General features: G+C 41.9%; 1 protein-coding gene across 4 annotated transcripts in view; it reads right to left on the bottom strand.

Moving 5' to 3' along the window:
- Nucleotides 1–15,516, bottom strand: part of Abl2 (ABL proto-oncogene 2, non-receptor tyrosine kinase) — a 115,262-nt gene extending 99,746 nt beyond the window's left edge. Inside the window, exons 1-2 of one of the 4 annotated variants that reach the window (XM_045149839.1) lie at nt 15,357–15,406; nt 12,808–12,928 (exon numbers count right to left, since the gene is read on the bottom strand). In XM_045149839.1, the coding sequence (XP_045005774.1) occupies nt 12,808–12,928; nt 15,357–15,359 (124 nt within the window). In that variant the 5' untranslated portion in view covers nt 15,360–15,406. Of the gene's footprint in view, nt 1–12,807; nt 12,929–15,038; nt 15,110–15,356 lie in introns of those variants that run through there. The other 3 variants (XM_004658748.2, XM_045149846.1, XM_045149851.1) reach the window with 3 other exon arrangements.
- Nucleotides 15,517–15,777: the final 261 nt, after the last annotated feature.

Raw genomic sequence — 15,777 nt, 5'->3', positions numbered from 1 at the left:
GCGTGGTGGCACATGCCTTTAATCTCAGCACTTGGGAGGCAGATGTAGAAGGACTGCCATGAGTACAAAGCCACCCTGAGATACACAGTGAATTCCAGGTCTGCCTGGGCTAGAGGCAAGACCCTACCCCCCAAAAAAGAAAAAGAAAAAACCTTTATTCCAACAGTGCCCTCCCTATACCTGGAAGAAGAGAATGTCTTTATCTCTAAAGATCCAAGGACAATGAAAAGAATCTGAGTTCAAAGACCTCACCAAGTTCTCTTCAGTTTAACATTAGATCCTCTCCTTTTTTTCAATGATACATCTTGTCATAAGACAACTCCACAATGCTGGGATAATCACCCAAGCCAGACAGTTAATGGGAGGAATGAGTTTATTTCAAGCTTACCAATCCAAGCCAAGTTCCATCAATGGCAGAAGTAGTTGTTTACTTCCATAGATCTGAGCAGAAAGAAACCACTGTAGCAAGCAAAACACCAGCACCATACTTTTTTTTTTCATACTTGTAAGGCGTTTCTTTTATTTTATTTTTATATTTATATTTATTTATTTATTTGGTTTTCCGAGGTAGGGTCTCACTCTGGTCCAGACTGAACTGGAATTAACTATATAGTCTCAGGGTGGCCTCGAACTCTCGGCAGTCCTCCTACCTCTGCCTCCTAATTGCTGGGATTTAAGACATGTGCCACCACACCTGGCTTCCTTTTTTAATTTTTTTTTAATTAAAATTTTTTTTTTATTTTGGAGATAGGGTCTCATGCTAGCCCAGGCTGACCTGGAATTCACTGTGTAGTCTCAGGCTGGTCTCAAACTCTAAGCAATCTTCCTACTCTGCCTCCTAAATGCTGGGATTAAAGGTGTGCACCACCACACAGGGCTAGGTGTTCCTTTTAAAACATTCTTCTCAAGTATTTGTATTTAATATGCTTTCTAATTTTCTTTTTTTTAATTTATTTGTAAGTAGAGACAGGTAGAGAAAATGTATGTACCACAGCCTCCAGCTGCTGCAGGCAAACTCCAAATGCATATGTCAACTGCATATGGTTTTAAGTGGATACTTGGGGAATTGAACATGGGTTGTTAAGACTATGCAGGCAAGCAAACACCTTACTGAGCCATCTACCCACCCTGTTGAATGTTTAGCTACCTGAAAAATAAAACAAAACAAAAATAAATTAGGATTATTCCAAACAGCAGGGTTAATTCCAGAACAAAATAAAAAAATGAAACAAGAGTCAGGTGTGGTGGTGCACGCCTTTAATCCCAGCACTCAGGAGGCAGAGGTAGAAGGATCACCAAGAGTACGAGGCCACCCTGGGACTACATAGTGAATTCCAGGTCAGCCTGAACTAGAGTGAGACCCTACCTTGGAAACAAAAAAAAAAAAGAAAGAAAAGAAAAGAAAAGAAAAGAAAAGAAAAGAAAAGAAAAGAAAAGAAAAGAAAAGAAAAGAAAAGAAAAGAAAAGAAAAGAAAAGAAAAGAAAAGAAAAGAAACAGGGCTGGAGAGATGGCTTAACCGTTAAAGCACTTGCCTGCAAAGCCTAAGGACCCCATGTTTGACTCTCCAGGTCCCACGTAAGCCAGGCACACAAAGTAACGCAAGCATGCAAGATCAAACATGCACACAAGGTAGCACATGTCTGGAGTTCAACTGCAGTAGTTGGAGACCCTGGCATGCCATTTTTCTCTCTCACACACACATTTAAAAATAGGCCAGTCTGTTGGGCTTGCCTCAAAAGAAAAAAAAAAAAAAACGAAACAAAGTGACAGGCAGTGTGTCAAAATTTTCACTCAAAGACTTAAGCTGAGCATGGTGGCTTTAATCCCAACACTCAGAAGGCAGAGGTAGGAGAATTGCCGAGTTTGAGGCCACCCTGAGACTACATAGTGAATTCCAGGTAAGCCTGAACTAAAGTGAGACCCTACCTCAAAAAAAAAAAAAAAAAAACAAAAGACTTAAAAAGCAGCACTCTTAAATAGCTTGGTTGAAAGATTTACAAAATCAGATGTGGCAGCTCATATCTGTAGCACTCAGGTGGCTAAGGCAGAAGGACTGGCTTGAGCATAATGTAAAACCTTGTTTCACCATTAAAAAATTTTAAACCTGGTGTGGTAGCACACGCCTTTAATCCCAGCACTTGGGAGACAGAGGTAGGAGGATTGCCATGACTTTGTGGCCTCCCTGAAAGTACATAGTGAATTTCTGGTCAACCTGGGCTAGGGTGAGACCCTACTTCAAAAAACAAAAAAATTAAGTAAAAATAATAGCCTACACTGCATACGTATCATTCATTTCATTACTTACTGTCAGGTTAATAAGAACAAAGTATAACATATATGCTTGTTTGAAAATGTCACAGTGGCTGGGTGAGGTGGTGTATACCTTTAATCCCAGCACTTGGGAAGTAGAAGCAGGAAGATCACTATGTTTAAGGCCAGCCTGAGACTACAGAGGGAGTTCCAGGTTAGCCTGGGCTAGAGTTAAGTCCCTACCTCAGGAAAAAAAAAGTCAGTGAACCCCATTTCTTCGTATGCAAGCCAAAAACTTATAAAAATAATAAATACAGAGCCAGGTACAGTGGCACATGCCTTGGGAGGCAGAGGTAGGAGGATCACCATGAGTCCAAGGCCTGTCTGAGACTACATAATGAAACCCAGGTCAGCCTGGACTAGAGTGAGACCTTACCTTGAAAAACCAAAATAAATAAATAAATAAAAATAAATACATAAATGCTCATTTGCCTAGTGTGTACATAGCACTATGAAAACTATAGGAACTACAGTATGAACAAGATCAAGTTCCTACTCTCACGGAGCTTACCACATAAAAAGCAGTATTATCCAATAAAAATAAAATTCAAGAGCTGGAGATATGGCTTGGCAGTTAGGCACTTGCCTGCAAAGCCTAAGGACTCATGTTCAATCTCTCTCCAGATCCCATGTAAGCCAGACGCACAAAAGGTAAGGAAAGCACAAGGCTGCACATGCCCACTAGGTGGCACAAGTGTCTGGAGTTCACTTGCAATGGCTAAGGCCCTGGCATACCAATTCTCTCTCTCTCCCCCCCTCTGTCTCTCTCTCTTCCACTCTCTCTTAAAAAAAAAAATCAAGATATATGCATCATTTTACATTTTCTAACTGCTACATTAACATTTTAATTCATAAAATCAATTTTGATAATTTTATTTGGGAGAAATGGCGTAGCTTTGTGGCAGAATATGTGCTCAGCATGTACATGCTTAGGTTCAATACCCAAACACACACACACACACACACACACACACACACACACACACACACACATAAGGAAAGGTGGTTTACTTTTGTTCCCAGTGCTTGTCCATGAATTCAGGGCCAGCCTGGCCTATAAAGTGAGACCCTGTCTCAAAAAAAAAAAAAAAAAAAACCCACAAAATTGTCATTATCACCATCATTTTACAAACAAGCATTCATCAATAAGGAAATATATAAATATATAGTTAGAACATGTTATACTAGAAAACTGTCAAAAAGAATGAGAAATATATATACATATTTGTACAGAAAGATCTTCTAGATCAGTTAATGCAAAAACAAATTTGGGGAATAAATTCATCTAATATATTAAGAAATAAGACTATGTCTATTCATATATACATAAACATAAAATCCTGAGAAAACACATCAAATCATGAACAGGGACTGGGAAGATGGCTCAATGGTTAAAAGTGTTTGTTTGCTGCCAGGCGTGGTGGTGCACACCTTTAATCCCAGCACTCAGGAGGCAGAGGTAGGAGGATCGCCGTGAGTTCGAGGCCACCCTGAGACTACATAGTGAATTCCAGGTCAGCCTGGAGTGAGACCCTACCTCGAAAAACCAAAAAAAAAAAAAAAAAAAGTGTTTGTTTGCATTGTCTGCAGACCTGGGTTTTATTCCCCAGTACCCACACAAAGTGAAAAACACAACATGATACATGCATCTAGAGTTCATTTGCAGCAATCACAGGCCCTGGGGTGTGCACACGTGTGTGTGTGCGTGTGCGCTCTCTCTCTCTCTCTCTCTCTCTCTCTCTCTCTCTCTCACTTGCTCTCTCTCTGTTGCTCCTCTCATTCATAAATAAAAAAAATATTTATATAAAAACCAGCCGGGTATGATGGCGCATACCTTTAATCCTAGCACTCAGGAGGCAGAGGTAGGAGAATCGCCGTAAGTTCAAGACCACCCTGAGAATACAGAGTGAATTCCAGGTCAGCCTGGGCTAGAGTGAGACCCTAGCTCACAAAACCAAAAAAAATTTTTTAAAATTTACAAATTTTTTAAAAATCATGAGTAGTTTCTTTTTTTAAATTTTGTTTTGTGTTTTTGAGATATGGTCTCGCTCTAGCCCAGACTGACCTGAAATTTAATATGTAGTTTCAGAGTGGTTTCAAACTCAAGGTGATAACTCTGCCTCAAGTACTGAGGCTAAAGGCATGCACCACCATGCCCATCCAGTAGTGTCTTTTTCTGGTTTGTAAGAACAAACAACTGATATAATGTGTGCTTCTCAGTATTGTGTTTTCAGAAAATGTTTGCTTGGTAATTACCTGGAACCACAAAATGCTAAGTGGCAATCTTAAGTTTTAAATCAGTATCGTTTCAATTTGCTAGAATTAGCAGAGAGAGAGAGGAATAAGTTAACAATATGCATGTGTGTGCACTTTATTAAGCTACAGAACATTTCTTTGACATTCACCACAATAAATAAAAGGTTTTCAGCCAGTCCTCTCCTAGGACAGCAAGCCTGGGAATACAAATGGTTCAGGGCTAGGAGCTTTTGGTTCTGTTGAAGCAAAGGCCAATGCTGGCAGAGTTCATTCTGAAGAGGCCAGCAAGCACCACCACACTCAGTGCGCTTACGACAAAAAGAAAAGGGGGATAAAGCCCAACGTTCCTGTTAAGTTTTTTAAGCAATCAAGATCAAATTCAGGATCATATGACATCAAATATGTATCTATCCATATTTATTTGAGTTGAAGTCCAACTAAAAGCAGTGAGAAAATGTTCTAAGTAGGATAATGTCCACAAACATGCATTCTGAAATTGTGCATGTAATAGAAAAATTTATAAAATATCTCATTTTCACACATAAACCTGTTTAACTTTTTGGGGTTGCTGTTGATTTGTTTTTTTGTTTGTTTGTTTGTTTGTTTGTTTGTTTGTTTTTGCTTTTGTTTTTGCAAGGTCGGGTCTTGCTCCAGCCCAGGCTGACCTGGAATTCATTATATAGTGCTAGGCTGGCCTCCAACTCATGGCAATCCTCCTACCACTGCCTCTTAAGTGCTGGGATTAAAGGTGTGTTCCACCATGTTTGGCTTACTATTATTTTTCTGAAGCAGGGCCCCACTCTAGCCCAGGATGACCCAGAACTCACTCTGCAGCCCTGGCTGGCCTCGAATTCAGACCAGTCCTCCTTCTTCAGCCTCCTGAATGCTGTGATTAAGGGTGTTAACTACCATGCATAGCATTTTTAATTATTTATTTATTTACTTCTTTATTTATTAGGGAAAAAGAGAGAGAGAGAGAGTATAGCAACACCAGGGCCTCCTGCTACTGCAAATGATTTATGGTGGTACTGGGGAATCAAACCCAGGCATGGGCTTCACAAGCACCTTTAACCACTAAGCACTCCTAGCCCCATAGCATGCTTGTTAACTTCAAAAAACAATACTTTTATTTATTTGAGAGACAGTGAGAGAGAGAGAGAGAGAGAGAGAGAGAGAATGAGTACACCAGGGCCTCCTGCCACTGCAAACGAACTACAGATGCATATACCACCTTCCACATCTGGCTTTACATGGGTACTGGGAAACTGAACCCAGGTCATTAAGCTTTGCAGACAAGTGCTTTAACTGCTGAGCCATCTCTCCACACCTCTTTTTAACTTTTTGTTTTGGAACAAGCCCAACAGACTGCTTTTTTTCTTTAAATATAAGAGAGAGAGAATTGGTGCACCAGGGCCTCCAGCCACTGAAATGGAACTCCAGATGCATGTGCCTTGTGCATGTGTGCAACCTTATGTACTTGTGTTACTGTGTGTCTGGCTTATGTGGGACCTGGAGAGTCTAACATGGGTCCTTAGGCTTTGCAGGCAAGCACCTTAATCACTAAGAAATCCCTCCTTTTAACTTTTTAAATGAATCTGAGCAGCAACATTGTTTTTTGAACAGCACTTCTGTTTAACACCCAGAATTCTCAGAGCCATTAACATGGGCAACTAGTATACAATATATATAGAAACAGAAAACATGCTTTGGACTTTTTAAGCCAAGGAAAAAAAAATTTATTTTTTCAAGGTAGGGTGTCACTCTGGCTCAGGCTGACCTGGAATTCACTATGTAGTCTCAGGGTGGCCTCGAACTCAGCGATCCTCCTATCTCTGCCTCCCAAGTGCTGGGATTAAAGGCGTGCGCCACCACGACCAGCTGAGAAAAATATTTTTGGGAAGCTGGGAAGATGGTTTAGAAGTTAAAAGGTGCTTGCATGCAAAGCCTTGTCTGTCAGCCCAAGTTCAATTCTCATGCTGCATATGTAAGCCAGACACAAAAAGTGACACAAGTATCTGGTGTTCATTTGCACAGAAGCAAGAGACCCTGGCAGACCCCCCACACACACATACGCATGTGCAAATAAATACACAAAAATTCAAAAATATAGATCTTAGGAGCTAGGGAAATGACTCAGTAAGGCACCTGTCAGGCAAGCAAGAGGATCTGAGTTCAGATCCCCAACACACACATAGAAGTCCAGCATGGCTGAGCATGCCTGTCATCCAGAGATAAGAAGGCTTCCTGAAGTTTCCTGGCCAGCTAGTCTAGGATAGTTTGTGAGCTCTAGATTCAATGAAAGACCCTCTCTAAAAAATAAGACAGGGCTGAAGAGATAGCTTAGCGGTTAAGGTGCCTGCCTGTGAAGCCTAAAGACCCAGGTTCAATTCTCCAGGTCCCACATAAGCCAGATGAATATGGTGGCATATACATCTAGAGTTCATTTGCAGTGGCTAGAGGTCCTAGTAAGCCCACTCTCTCTCTCTCTCTTTCTAATACATACAGACTTTTAAAAATAAAAATAAAAAATAGGGCTGGAGAGATGACTTAGCAGTTAAGCGCTTGCCTGTGAAGCCTAGGTACCCTGGTTCGAGGCTCCATTTCCCAGGACCCACATTAGCCAGTTGCACAAGGGGGCACACACGCCTGGAGTTCATTTGCAGTGGCTGGAGGCCCTGGTGCACCCATTTTCTTTCTCTCTCTCTCTCTCTCTCTCTCTCTCTCAATCTGCCTCTCTCAAATAATAAACAAAAAACGAATAAACTTTCTAAAAATAAAAATAAAAAATAAGGCAGACTAAGATTGAGGAAAACACCTAACATTGACCTCTGGTATACATGCACATATAAACATACAAACATACACACGCCCAAAAATATTTTTAATTATCTTGTTTATTAGCTGGAATAAAAAAAATCTTTGTAAGTTGCATATTGCAGTATTAAGCTAAAAAGATAGCTTTGAGAAGCTAATATAAATCCTAATATAAGATCACTGGAATAGTCCCTTTTTAATTTTAATACGCTATAAAATATGCCTCACATACATGTTTTGATGTTTATTCTCAAGACAAAGACCCAAGATAGCAAGCTTCTATGTTGGGATATCAAGAAACAAAAAAGGTTCCAACAAAGTTTTATCAAGTAAAACTGTTACTGGTCAGATATATTGTCATTTTAAAATTTCTTATTTTTTAGCCAGGTGTGGTGGCGCATGTCTTTAATCCCAGCACTCAGGAGGCAGAGGTAGGTGGATTGCCGTGAGTTCCAGGCCATTCTGAGACTCCATAGTGAATTCCAGGTCCACCTGGGCTACAGTGAGACCCTACCTCAAAAAAACAAAACAACAAAAAATATTTCACATGTAACTCATGATCTCCACATTTGCCCCAAGGCAAATAATGACAGAAAAACTCCTACTTATTGAACAGCACTGCCTAGCCCTCCCTTAAGAACTTTATATAATGTTTTTAATGAATTCTTTCAACAACCTATTCGACATAGGCAGGATTCAAATCAAACTATCTGGCTCCAAAAACCCACGTTCACATTAGCTAAATCTCTATATAACAGCAAGGAAAAAAACTGTAACTTGAGTTTCAGTCCCAACTGTATTATTTAACAGCTACGGTGACTTGGGAAGTCACTTAACTCTATTACTATTCATCTACAAAATAGAAAGATTAATGCCTGCCAACTATTTTATATTGTAGTTGTAAAGGTCAAATGAGATGAAAGACATAAAAAGTCTTAAGTTCTTTAAAACTACACAAATCTTTTTATATTTTGACAGAGAAAGAAAACAAACAGAAAAAAAAAAAGCATGCAAAGGGGAGGAGACACTGATTTTTCATTTGTTTGGCTTTTGTTTTGTTTTGTTTTAAAGGCAGGGTGAAGACCCTTCCAGAGAAACTTGGGACTTCATAAGTTTATCTAGGATCTCAGGGTCACTTGGGCTGTGATAAAATGCATACAACTTCCCTGCCACTTCACCAAAAAATAGACATAACTACACAGAAAGACACTGTTCAGAAAAAAAGAAATACTGATCACTATACATGATTGTTGTATCTTTCTAGAACCTAATTTTCAACCTGGTGTCCATATTCTTCATTATGTAAGCATTAAAATATGAACTGCAGATCCCAAAGAAAAATCCTAAGATTTAAAATGATGACTTTAAGGGAAAGTTTTTATTATGCAAAATCTCATGATCTATGGCTAAATATTTTTATATTTATTTATTATTTGAGAGAGAAATGCAGACAGAGAGAGAATGGGCGTGCCACAGCCTCCAGCCAATGCAAACGAACTCCAGATGCGTGTGCCACCTTGTGCCTCTGCTTACATGGCTCTTGGGGAATTGAACCAAGGTCATAGGCACCGTCTCTCCAGCCCTATGGCTAATTCTTAATAGAAGTTTCAAAAATTAAGTAAGAAGGCGTGGCAGCACACACCTTTCATCCCAGAACTTGGGAGGCAGGGGTAGAAGGATTTCTGTGTGTTTGAGGCCACGCTGAGACTACATAGTAAATTCTAGGTCAGCCTGAGCTACAGTGGGAGCCTACCTCCAAAAAAAAAAAAAAAAAAAGTGAGTGAGAAGTAAAATTGAAATGAAATCAACTATTGAAAAAAAGTTTGTTGAATATTAAAAAGACCAGCACACACCCTGTTATGGTGGCTCATATCTGTAATCCTGCACCAGGGAGGCTGAAGCAGGAGGACTGTCTCAAGTTTGAGGCCAGCCTAGTCTACACAGCAATACCTTGTCTCAAACAAACAAAAAGACAAGTACTTCAGTATGCATTCAATTCTAGATCATGAGCGCAAAACATGAGGTCATCAAAAACCTTCAACTTAATCATACAATCATACAAATCATACAAGCCCCTCATCCATACCAAAAACCGCCCTAGTTTAGTCCTGCTAAATTACATTCACAAAAACAATTTTGGCAAACCAAATTATAACAGCTTACCCACATATTATTATTAATAAAAAATTATCAGGGTTAGAGGGATGGCTTAGCGGTTAAGGTGTTTGCCTGCACAGCCAAAGAACCCAGGTTCAATTCCCCAGGACTCATGCTAGCCAGATGCACAAGGGGTCTGTAAAATAAATAAATAAAATTGTTAAGTTTTTAAATTTTTTTTTTAATTTAACAGCTTTGGCTTAAAATTCACAGTCTTGGATAAACTATCTCTATGTTATACATATTATTTGACTTATATTGAAACCTACATGGAAGCCAGGTATAATGGTGTATGCCTTTAACCCCAGCACTCAGGAGACTGAGGTAGAAGGATCTTCATGAGTTTGAGGCCATCCTTTGAGCTATTGAGTAGAATCCAGGTCAGCCTGGGATACAGGGGGAAAAAAGACCCTAGAAGTATATTAAAGTCTGTTAGGCCTAACTTTCATTTATGAATTTATATGCTAATACCTCAATAATACAAACTCAAGACAATGACTTTTTTTTTAAATCAATGCTATGTAACCCAGGCTAGTCTCAAACTCACAGCCAATCCTCCTTCCTCAGCTTTCCAGGTGCTGGGATTACAGGCATTTGTCCCCATGTCCAGCAAAATAGCAATTTATATACCAGTTCTATGATCTAATTTTTTTTTACACAAATATCAGATATGTCCACTAAGGAGCTTTTTAAATTGTCTTGGCAATCCTGGGGACAGCACCCAGAACCTTTTACATGCTAGGCAAGTGTTCTACTACTGAGCACCTACATCTTCAGCACACTGAGAATCTTTTGAATCTAATTCACTTACTCATTCCGTTCAGAATCTACTGTGTTTCAAAACAGTGATAACCAACTAAGTATAATCTGCATCCCTGGGAAAAAGGGATTACAAGTGGTTGATTCTAGAGAGCTAGGGAAATAGCTCAGTGGTAGAGTGCTTGCCCAGCATGCATGAGTGAGGCCCTAGGTTTAATCCCCAGTACAGTTAAGAAAAAAAAACGTGGAGTACTATTGGCATCTAGTGGGCAAAGACATGGATGCTGCTCAACATCCAACAATGCAGGGAACAGTACCTCCCACACCCACCACACACACAGCAAAGAATTATCCAGTCCCAATGTCAATATTGCTAAGGCTATGGAATCTTGATCTATAGAAAAGTTTTTAAATAAGTGCTTACTCTGCCTTTGTGGGGTTTTTTAAATATTTTATTATTGGGGGGGGCACAGAGAGAGAGAAAGAGAATAGGTGAACCAGGGCCTCTACCCACTGCAAACAAATTCCAGATGCATGTGCTACCATGTGCACCTGGCTTACATGGGAAATGAGTAATCAAACATGGGTCCTTAGGTTTCTCAGGCAAGCGCCTTAATGCTAAGCCATCTCTCCAGCCCTACCTTTGTATTCTATTCCATCTTTGTCATACTAATCCTTTCCATCAACTTCTAGCTTCTAAACTTGTCCATAAAAATCAGCATCATTCCAGTTAACCAGGTTCAAAATCCTGATGCTACCTTTGACTCATCCCTACTAACTGTAGCCCAGGCTGACCTGAAATTCACTATGGAATCTCAGGGTGATCTCAAACTCAGAGAGCCTCCTATCTCAGCCTCCCCAGTGCTGGGACTAAAAGCTTGTGTCACCACACCCAGCTTCATCCCCATTTTTAACAATAATAGTGATAATGGCAACAGATTAAGACACTGAGCTCTTAATATGAACCCAACACTATTTTAAGTGTTTTGTATATATTAACTCATGTAATGCTAGGTACTCTTAGCCCTATGGGTTTTTTTTTTTTTTAAGTAGTCTCACTCTAGCTCAGAATGACATGGAACTCATTCTGTAGCCCAGGCTGGCCTCAGACCTAAGGAAATCCTCCTACTTCAGCTAGTATTAAAGGCATTCAACACCACACCCGGCTTCTTATCCCATTTTTACAAATACAGAATCCAAGGTATAACTTGCACAAGGTCACACAGCTATAAGTAGGTAAGTCAAGTTTCAAATCCAGGCAGAATGGCTACAGAGTTCACATCCCCAAAAACAACCCCAACATGAACTCTCTTATCTTGTAACAGAATCATGAAGTCATTTAAAGTTCATGAAGTTAGGAACTCATGTTCACAGCAACATCCTCAAAGACTAGTGCAACAGTAGGTGCTCAAAGAAAATTGGAGGGGTGGACAGAAGGCTCAACAGTTAAGGTGCTTGCCTACAAAGCTTAACTGCCCAGGTTCAATTCCCCAGTACCCATGTACAGCCAGATGCACAAAGAAGCACATGCATTGAGAGTCCATTTACGGCGGTTTAAGGTCCTGGCATGCCCATCCTCTGCCTCACTTCTCTCTTGCTGCTTGCAAATAAAATATTTTTAAAAATTTTTTATTTGTTTGTTAAATGAATGAAATGCCCTTTGAACTTACCCCTCCTATTTCCACTGCTTCCAATCCAATGCCAATCTTCCATCATTACATTCATACTTGAGTTTACTAACAGATCCTACAAAATGAGCCAATCAACTAAACTGATATAAACTTTTGTGATTTCCCATAACCCAGTTCAATCTATTAAAAGTTCAAAAAGAAAAGTTTTCTTCCTACTGCTTCTCAATTAGAACCATACAATTATAAAGTTAAAAAGGTAACTCTTTTCACATATAAAGAAACTTAAGATAGTAGCTGGGAGTAATGCTCATAATTCTGTACTTGGGAGGCTGGACTGCAAAGGTTGAGGCCAGCCTGGGCAACCCTGAGAGCCAGAAAAATAGCTTAATTATTAAGGTGCTTGCCTGCAAAGCCAAAGGACCCAGTCCCACATAAAGGCAGAAGCACAAGGAGGCACATGTGCCTGGAGCATGTTTGCAAAGGCTAGAGGTCCTAGCGTACTGGATGTGGTAGCAAACACCTTTGATCTCAGCACTTGGGAGGCTGAGGTAAGAGGATCACTGTGAATTTAAGGCCAGCCTGGGACTGTAGAGTGAGTGCCAGGTCAGCCTGGGTGAGAGTAAGACCCTACCTGGGGGGTGTGGGGGGGGGAGGGCCAAAAGATCTAAATCACACAGCGAGAAGAACCTGGCCTAGAGCATGAATCTCTCAATTTTTGCTTAAGAATTTTCTGTTCGCCATCCCCACCCCAGTCAAGGTCTACGAATTCCTATGATTACTTTTTTTCAGTTCATAAGACTACTTCACCACTGACAAATGTTTCCTCACTATTCCATCAACAACACTCCCATTGTTCCTGTTCAAGCTGTTTCTTCTTACCCAGTCGGCTTTCTTTTTCCTGCCCCATAGGTCCAAATCCTGTCCATCCTTCAAAATCTCTTCCTATTGCATTCTTCATGACTTCCTCCTTCTCTGAAAATCTTATGTCCTGGATAAGATACTAGAGGAAGAGGTTCACTTTTGCCTGCTGGGCCATGTTCAGTGCTTAGTAATGCTTTCCACAAAGCAAAGCTACTTGGATAATTTCTTCCCTAAAAACTATTATTAATCCATTTCAATAAAGATAAACTTTTACATACTTACATAAAATACACAAATACCTTGAAGAGATATTCAAGCACATCTTAATAATAGACAGATAAAACAACCTGGGCATGGTGGCGCACACCTTTAATCCCAGCACTCAGGAGGCAGAGACAGGAGGATCCCTGTGAGTTCAAGGCCACCTTGAGACTACACAGTGAGTTCCAGGTCAGCCTGAGCTACAGTGAGACCCTATCTTGGGGGGGAAAAAAAAAAAGATAGGTAAAGCTAGGATGGTCCCAAATCATCTATATCTCCTCCACTAACAACTCAGGGCCTGGAGAAATGGCTCAGGGGTTAAGGTGCTTGGCTACAAAGTTGAGCAACTTGGGTTTGATTCTCTGGTACCCACATAGACAGATACACAAAAGGGTACATGCATCTGGAGTTCCTTGACAGTGGCTAGAGGCCCTGGTGCATCCATTCTGTCTGTGTATCTCTGCTTGCAAATAAGTAAATAAAGATTAAAAAAAAAAACTCAGTTTATTGACAAGTCCAAATGTAGAACTCTGACACAATTCATCTAATAGTCAACAAATCCTTGGGTTCACCTGTCTTGACAGCTATCATTACTTCCTCCAAAACACCATTTCTGATGAATAGCTCACACTTTTTATTATTCCCCTTCCTTAAATTGTGAGGTATAAAACAACCTATTTCTTTGCTCCTTTGTTTTACTTCATTTAACTTTATTTCTGTGCGTTTATGTGTAGTATGCATGTTTGTATGTGTATAGGCACATATATGTGTGTGCATATATGCATGCAAAGGTCAATAGCTGGTATCTTCCTCAATTGCCCTCCATCTTGTTTTTTTGAGACAGGATCCTGCATCAAACCTGGAGCTGCCCGACTCAAGCAGACTAGCTAGACAGCGAGCTCCAGATATCCTTCTGTCTCTGCCTCCCCAACTTTTGAGAGTGCCGGGGATCTGATCTCAGGTCCCCACGCTTGCTTGACAAGCACTTTACCCACTGAGCCAGTACATATTCAGTGAAACTCCAGTGTGCCACCTTGCATCCAACTTCAATTATTCAGTCCTTTCTATAAAAGTCATATCTGTAACTCCAACACCTGTCAGGCTTTAGGATATCTCAACCTCAGTACAATCAATTTCTATTTTCCCCTTCTCTGCTCTTCCCTCCTATAGAAAAATGCTCTCAAAAAAGGCAAGGACATTGCTGAGGAAGGGCAAAAGAACATGCTTGGCTGCAGGAAAAATAAAAAAAAATTAAAACTTCTTTCTTTGATCCTGAGAATTAAACTCAGAGCCTCAGGAATGCAATCTACCTCTGAATTTACATCCCCAGCCCTGTACTTATTTTTCCCAACTCATCCTTTCTTATAGTCTATTTGTGCTTACAAATTACATAGCAGGACAGTAGTTCGTGTAAATAAAGACACATAAATTTATCAGACAACATTTTCAATGACTTAAAGTGTTTGAGTTTAGAGATGGCTCTAAAACTACAGTAAGTTCCAGACTATAAGGATACATGCATGTATATGCACACACATACACACAAATACGGTTCACAGAAAAATTCCTGTTCATATTCATACGGAAGCCCTAACCATGCCCGCAGACCTGCCAGCCATCTCAGAATCCTGTCCTGGTGCTCAAAAACATAAAACAGGATGGTTGGTAAAGATGTTTGTTTATGGTTTGGGGAAATTTTGTTCTTCCATTGGAAGTGAGTAGATCTTATATTACCAACAGAAGGCCTGTAAGGGTACTGATCACAGTTCACCATTCTGACACCGTTCACTGCCTGATTTGTACACATGGCGAATACTCCACAATCTCCTAAGACTTAATTTGTATTTCCCAGTTCCTTGGGGCACAACTCATGCTCCCGCGGCTAACGACCGGTTTATCCTCCCACCTCTCGGACCGAGTTCATACCTGCCTTCATCCTTTCTCCCCGCCTCCGCCCCCACACCCCACACCCCACACCCCGGGAATACCATCTCACTGTCCATAGCCGCACAGTCCAGTCCCGTACCAGGATCGAGCACACAGCACCCACGGTCCCTAAGCCCACGGCTCGCTCTCCTCCTGCGCCGCCCCCAGAAGCTGCCAGCCAGGCTGGAGGCTGGAGACCGGAGACGGGAGGGGGGAGGGGTGTGCCTCGCCTCCCGTGACTGGCCCAGATGGCAGCAAGATTCCGCCCCCACTCTCGGGCACCCCGTCGACCCCCCGAGGTTTGCCCTGTGCGCCTCGCACCCCGCCCCGACCCCACCCACCACCCCCCACGCCCTCACGCCGGCTCGGGACACACTCACCATGCTGGGTGAAGATATTGAAGCCGGTGTCCGCCGTGCGCCCCGCCGGGTCCCGCCTGCGGCCGGAGGGCCTGGCTGCGCCGCTGCCCCGGAGCCCGCGCGGCGGAGGCTGCTGCTGAAGCCCCGGAGCCTCCCCGACGCGGCCCACCTGCTGCCCCATGCCGGCGCTCGCGTACTCCCGCGCCCCCGCCGACCCCGGGTTACATTCCTCCTCCGCTCCGGCCTCGGGCTCCCGGCGCGGCTCCGGCCTCTCCTCCCCCCCGCCCGGGGCCTCCCCGAGGGCCGAGTCTCCAGGCGCTCGGCTCGCGGACTCCTCACCGCCACCGCCGCCGCCGCGCTACCTCCCGGCGCCACTCACAGACTCCCCTTCTCCCTCCCCCTCCGGCGGCTCCGCGCCCCAAACGCCGCCGCCATCTTTAAA

The sequence above is a fragment of the Jaculus jaculus genome, chromosome 1 (genome assembly GCF_020740685.1).
Source record: "Jaculus jaculus isolate mJacJac1 chromosome 1, mJacJac1.mat.Y.cur, whole genome shotgun sequence".
NCBI classification, from domain to species: Eukaryota; Metazoa; Chordata; class Mammalia; order Rodentia; family Dipodidae; genus Jaculus; species Jaculus jaculus.
The sequence above is the reverse complement of the archived record's forward strand: the minus strand, read 5'-3'. Positions and strand labels throughout refer to the sequence as shown.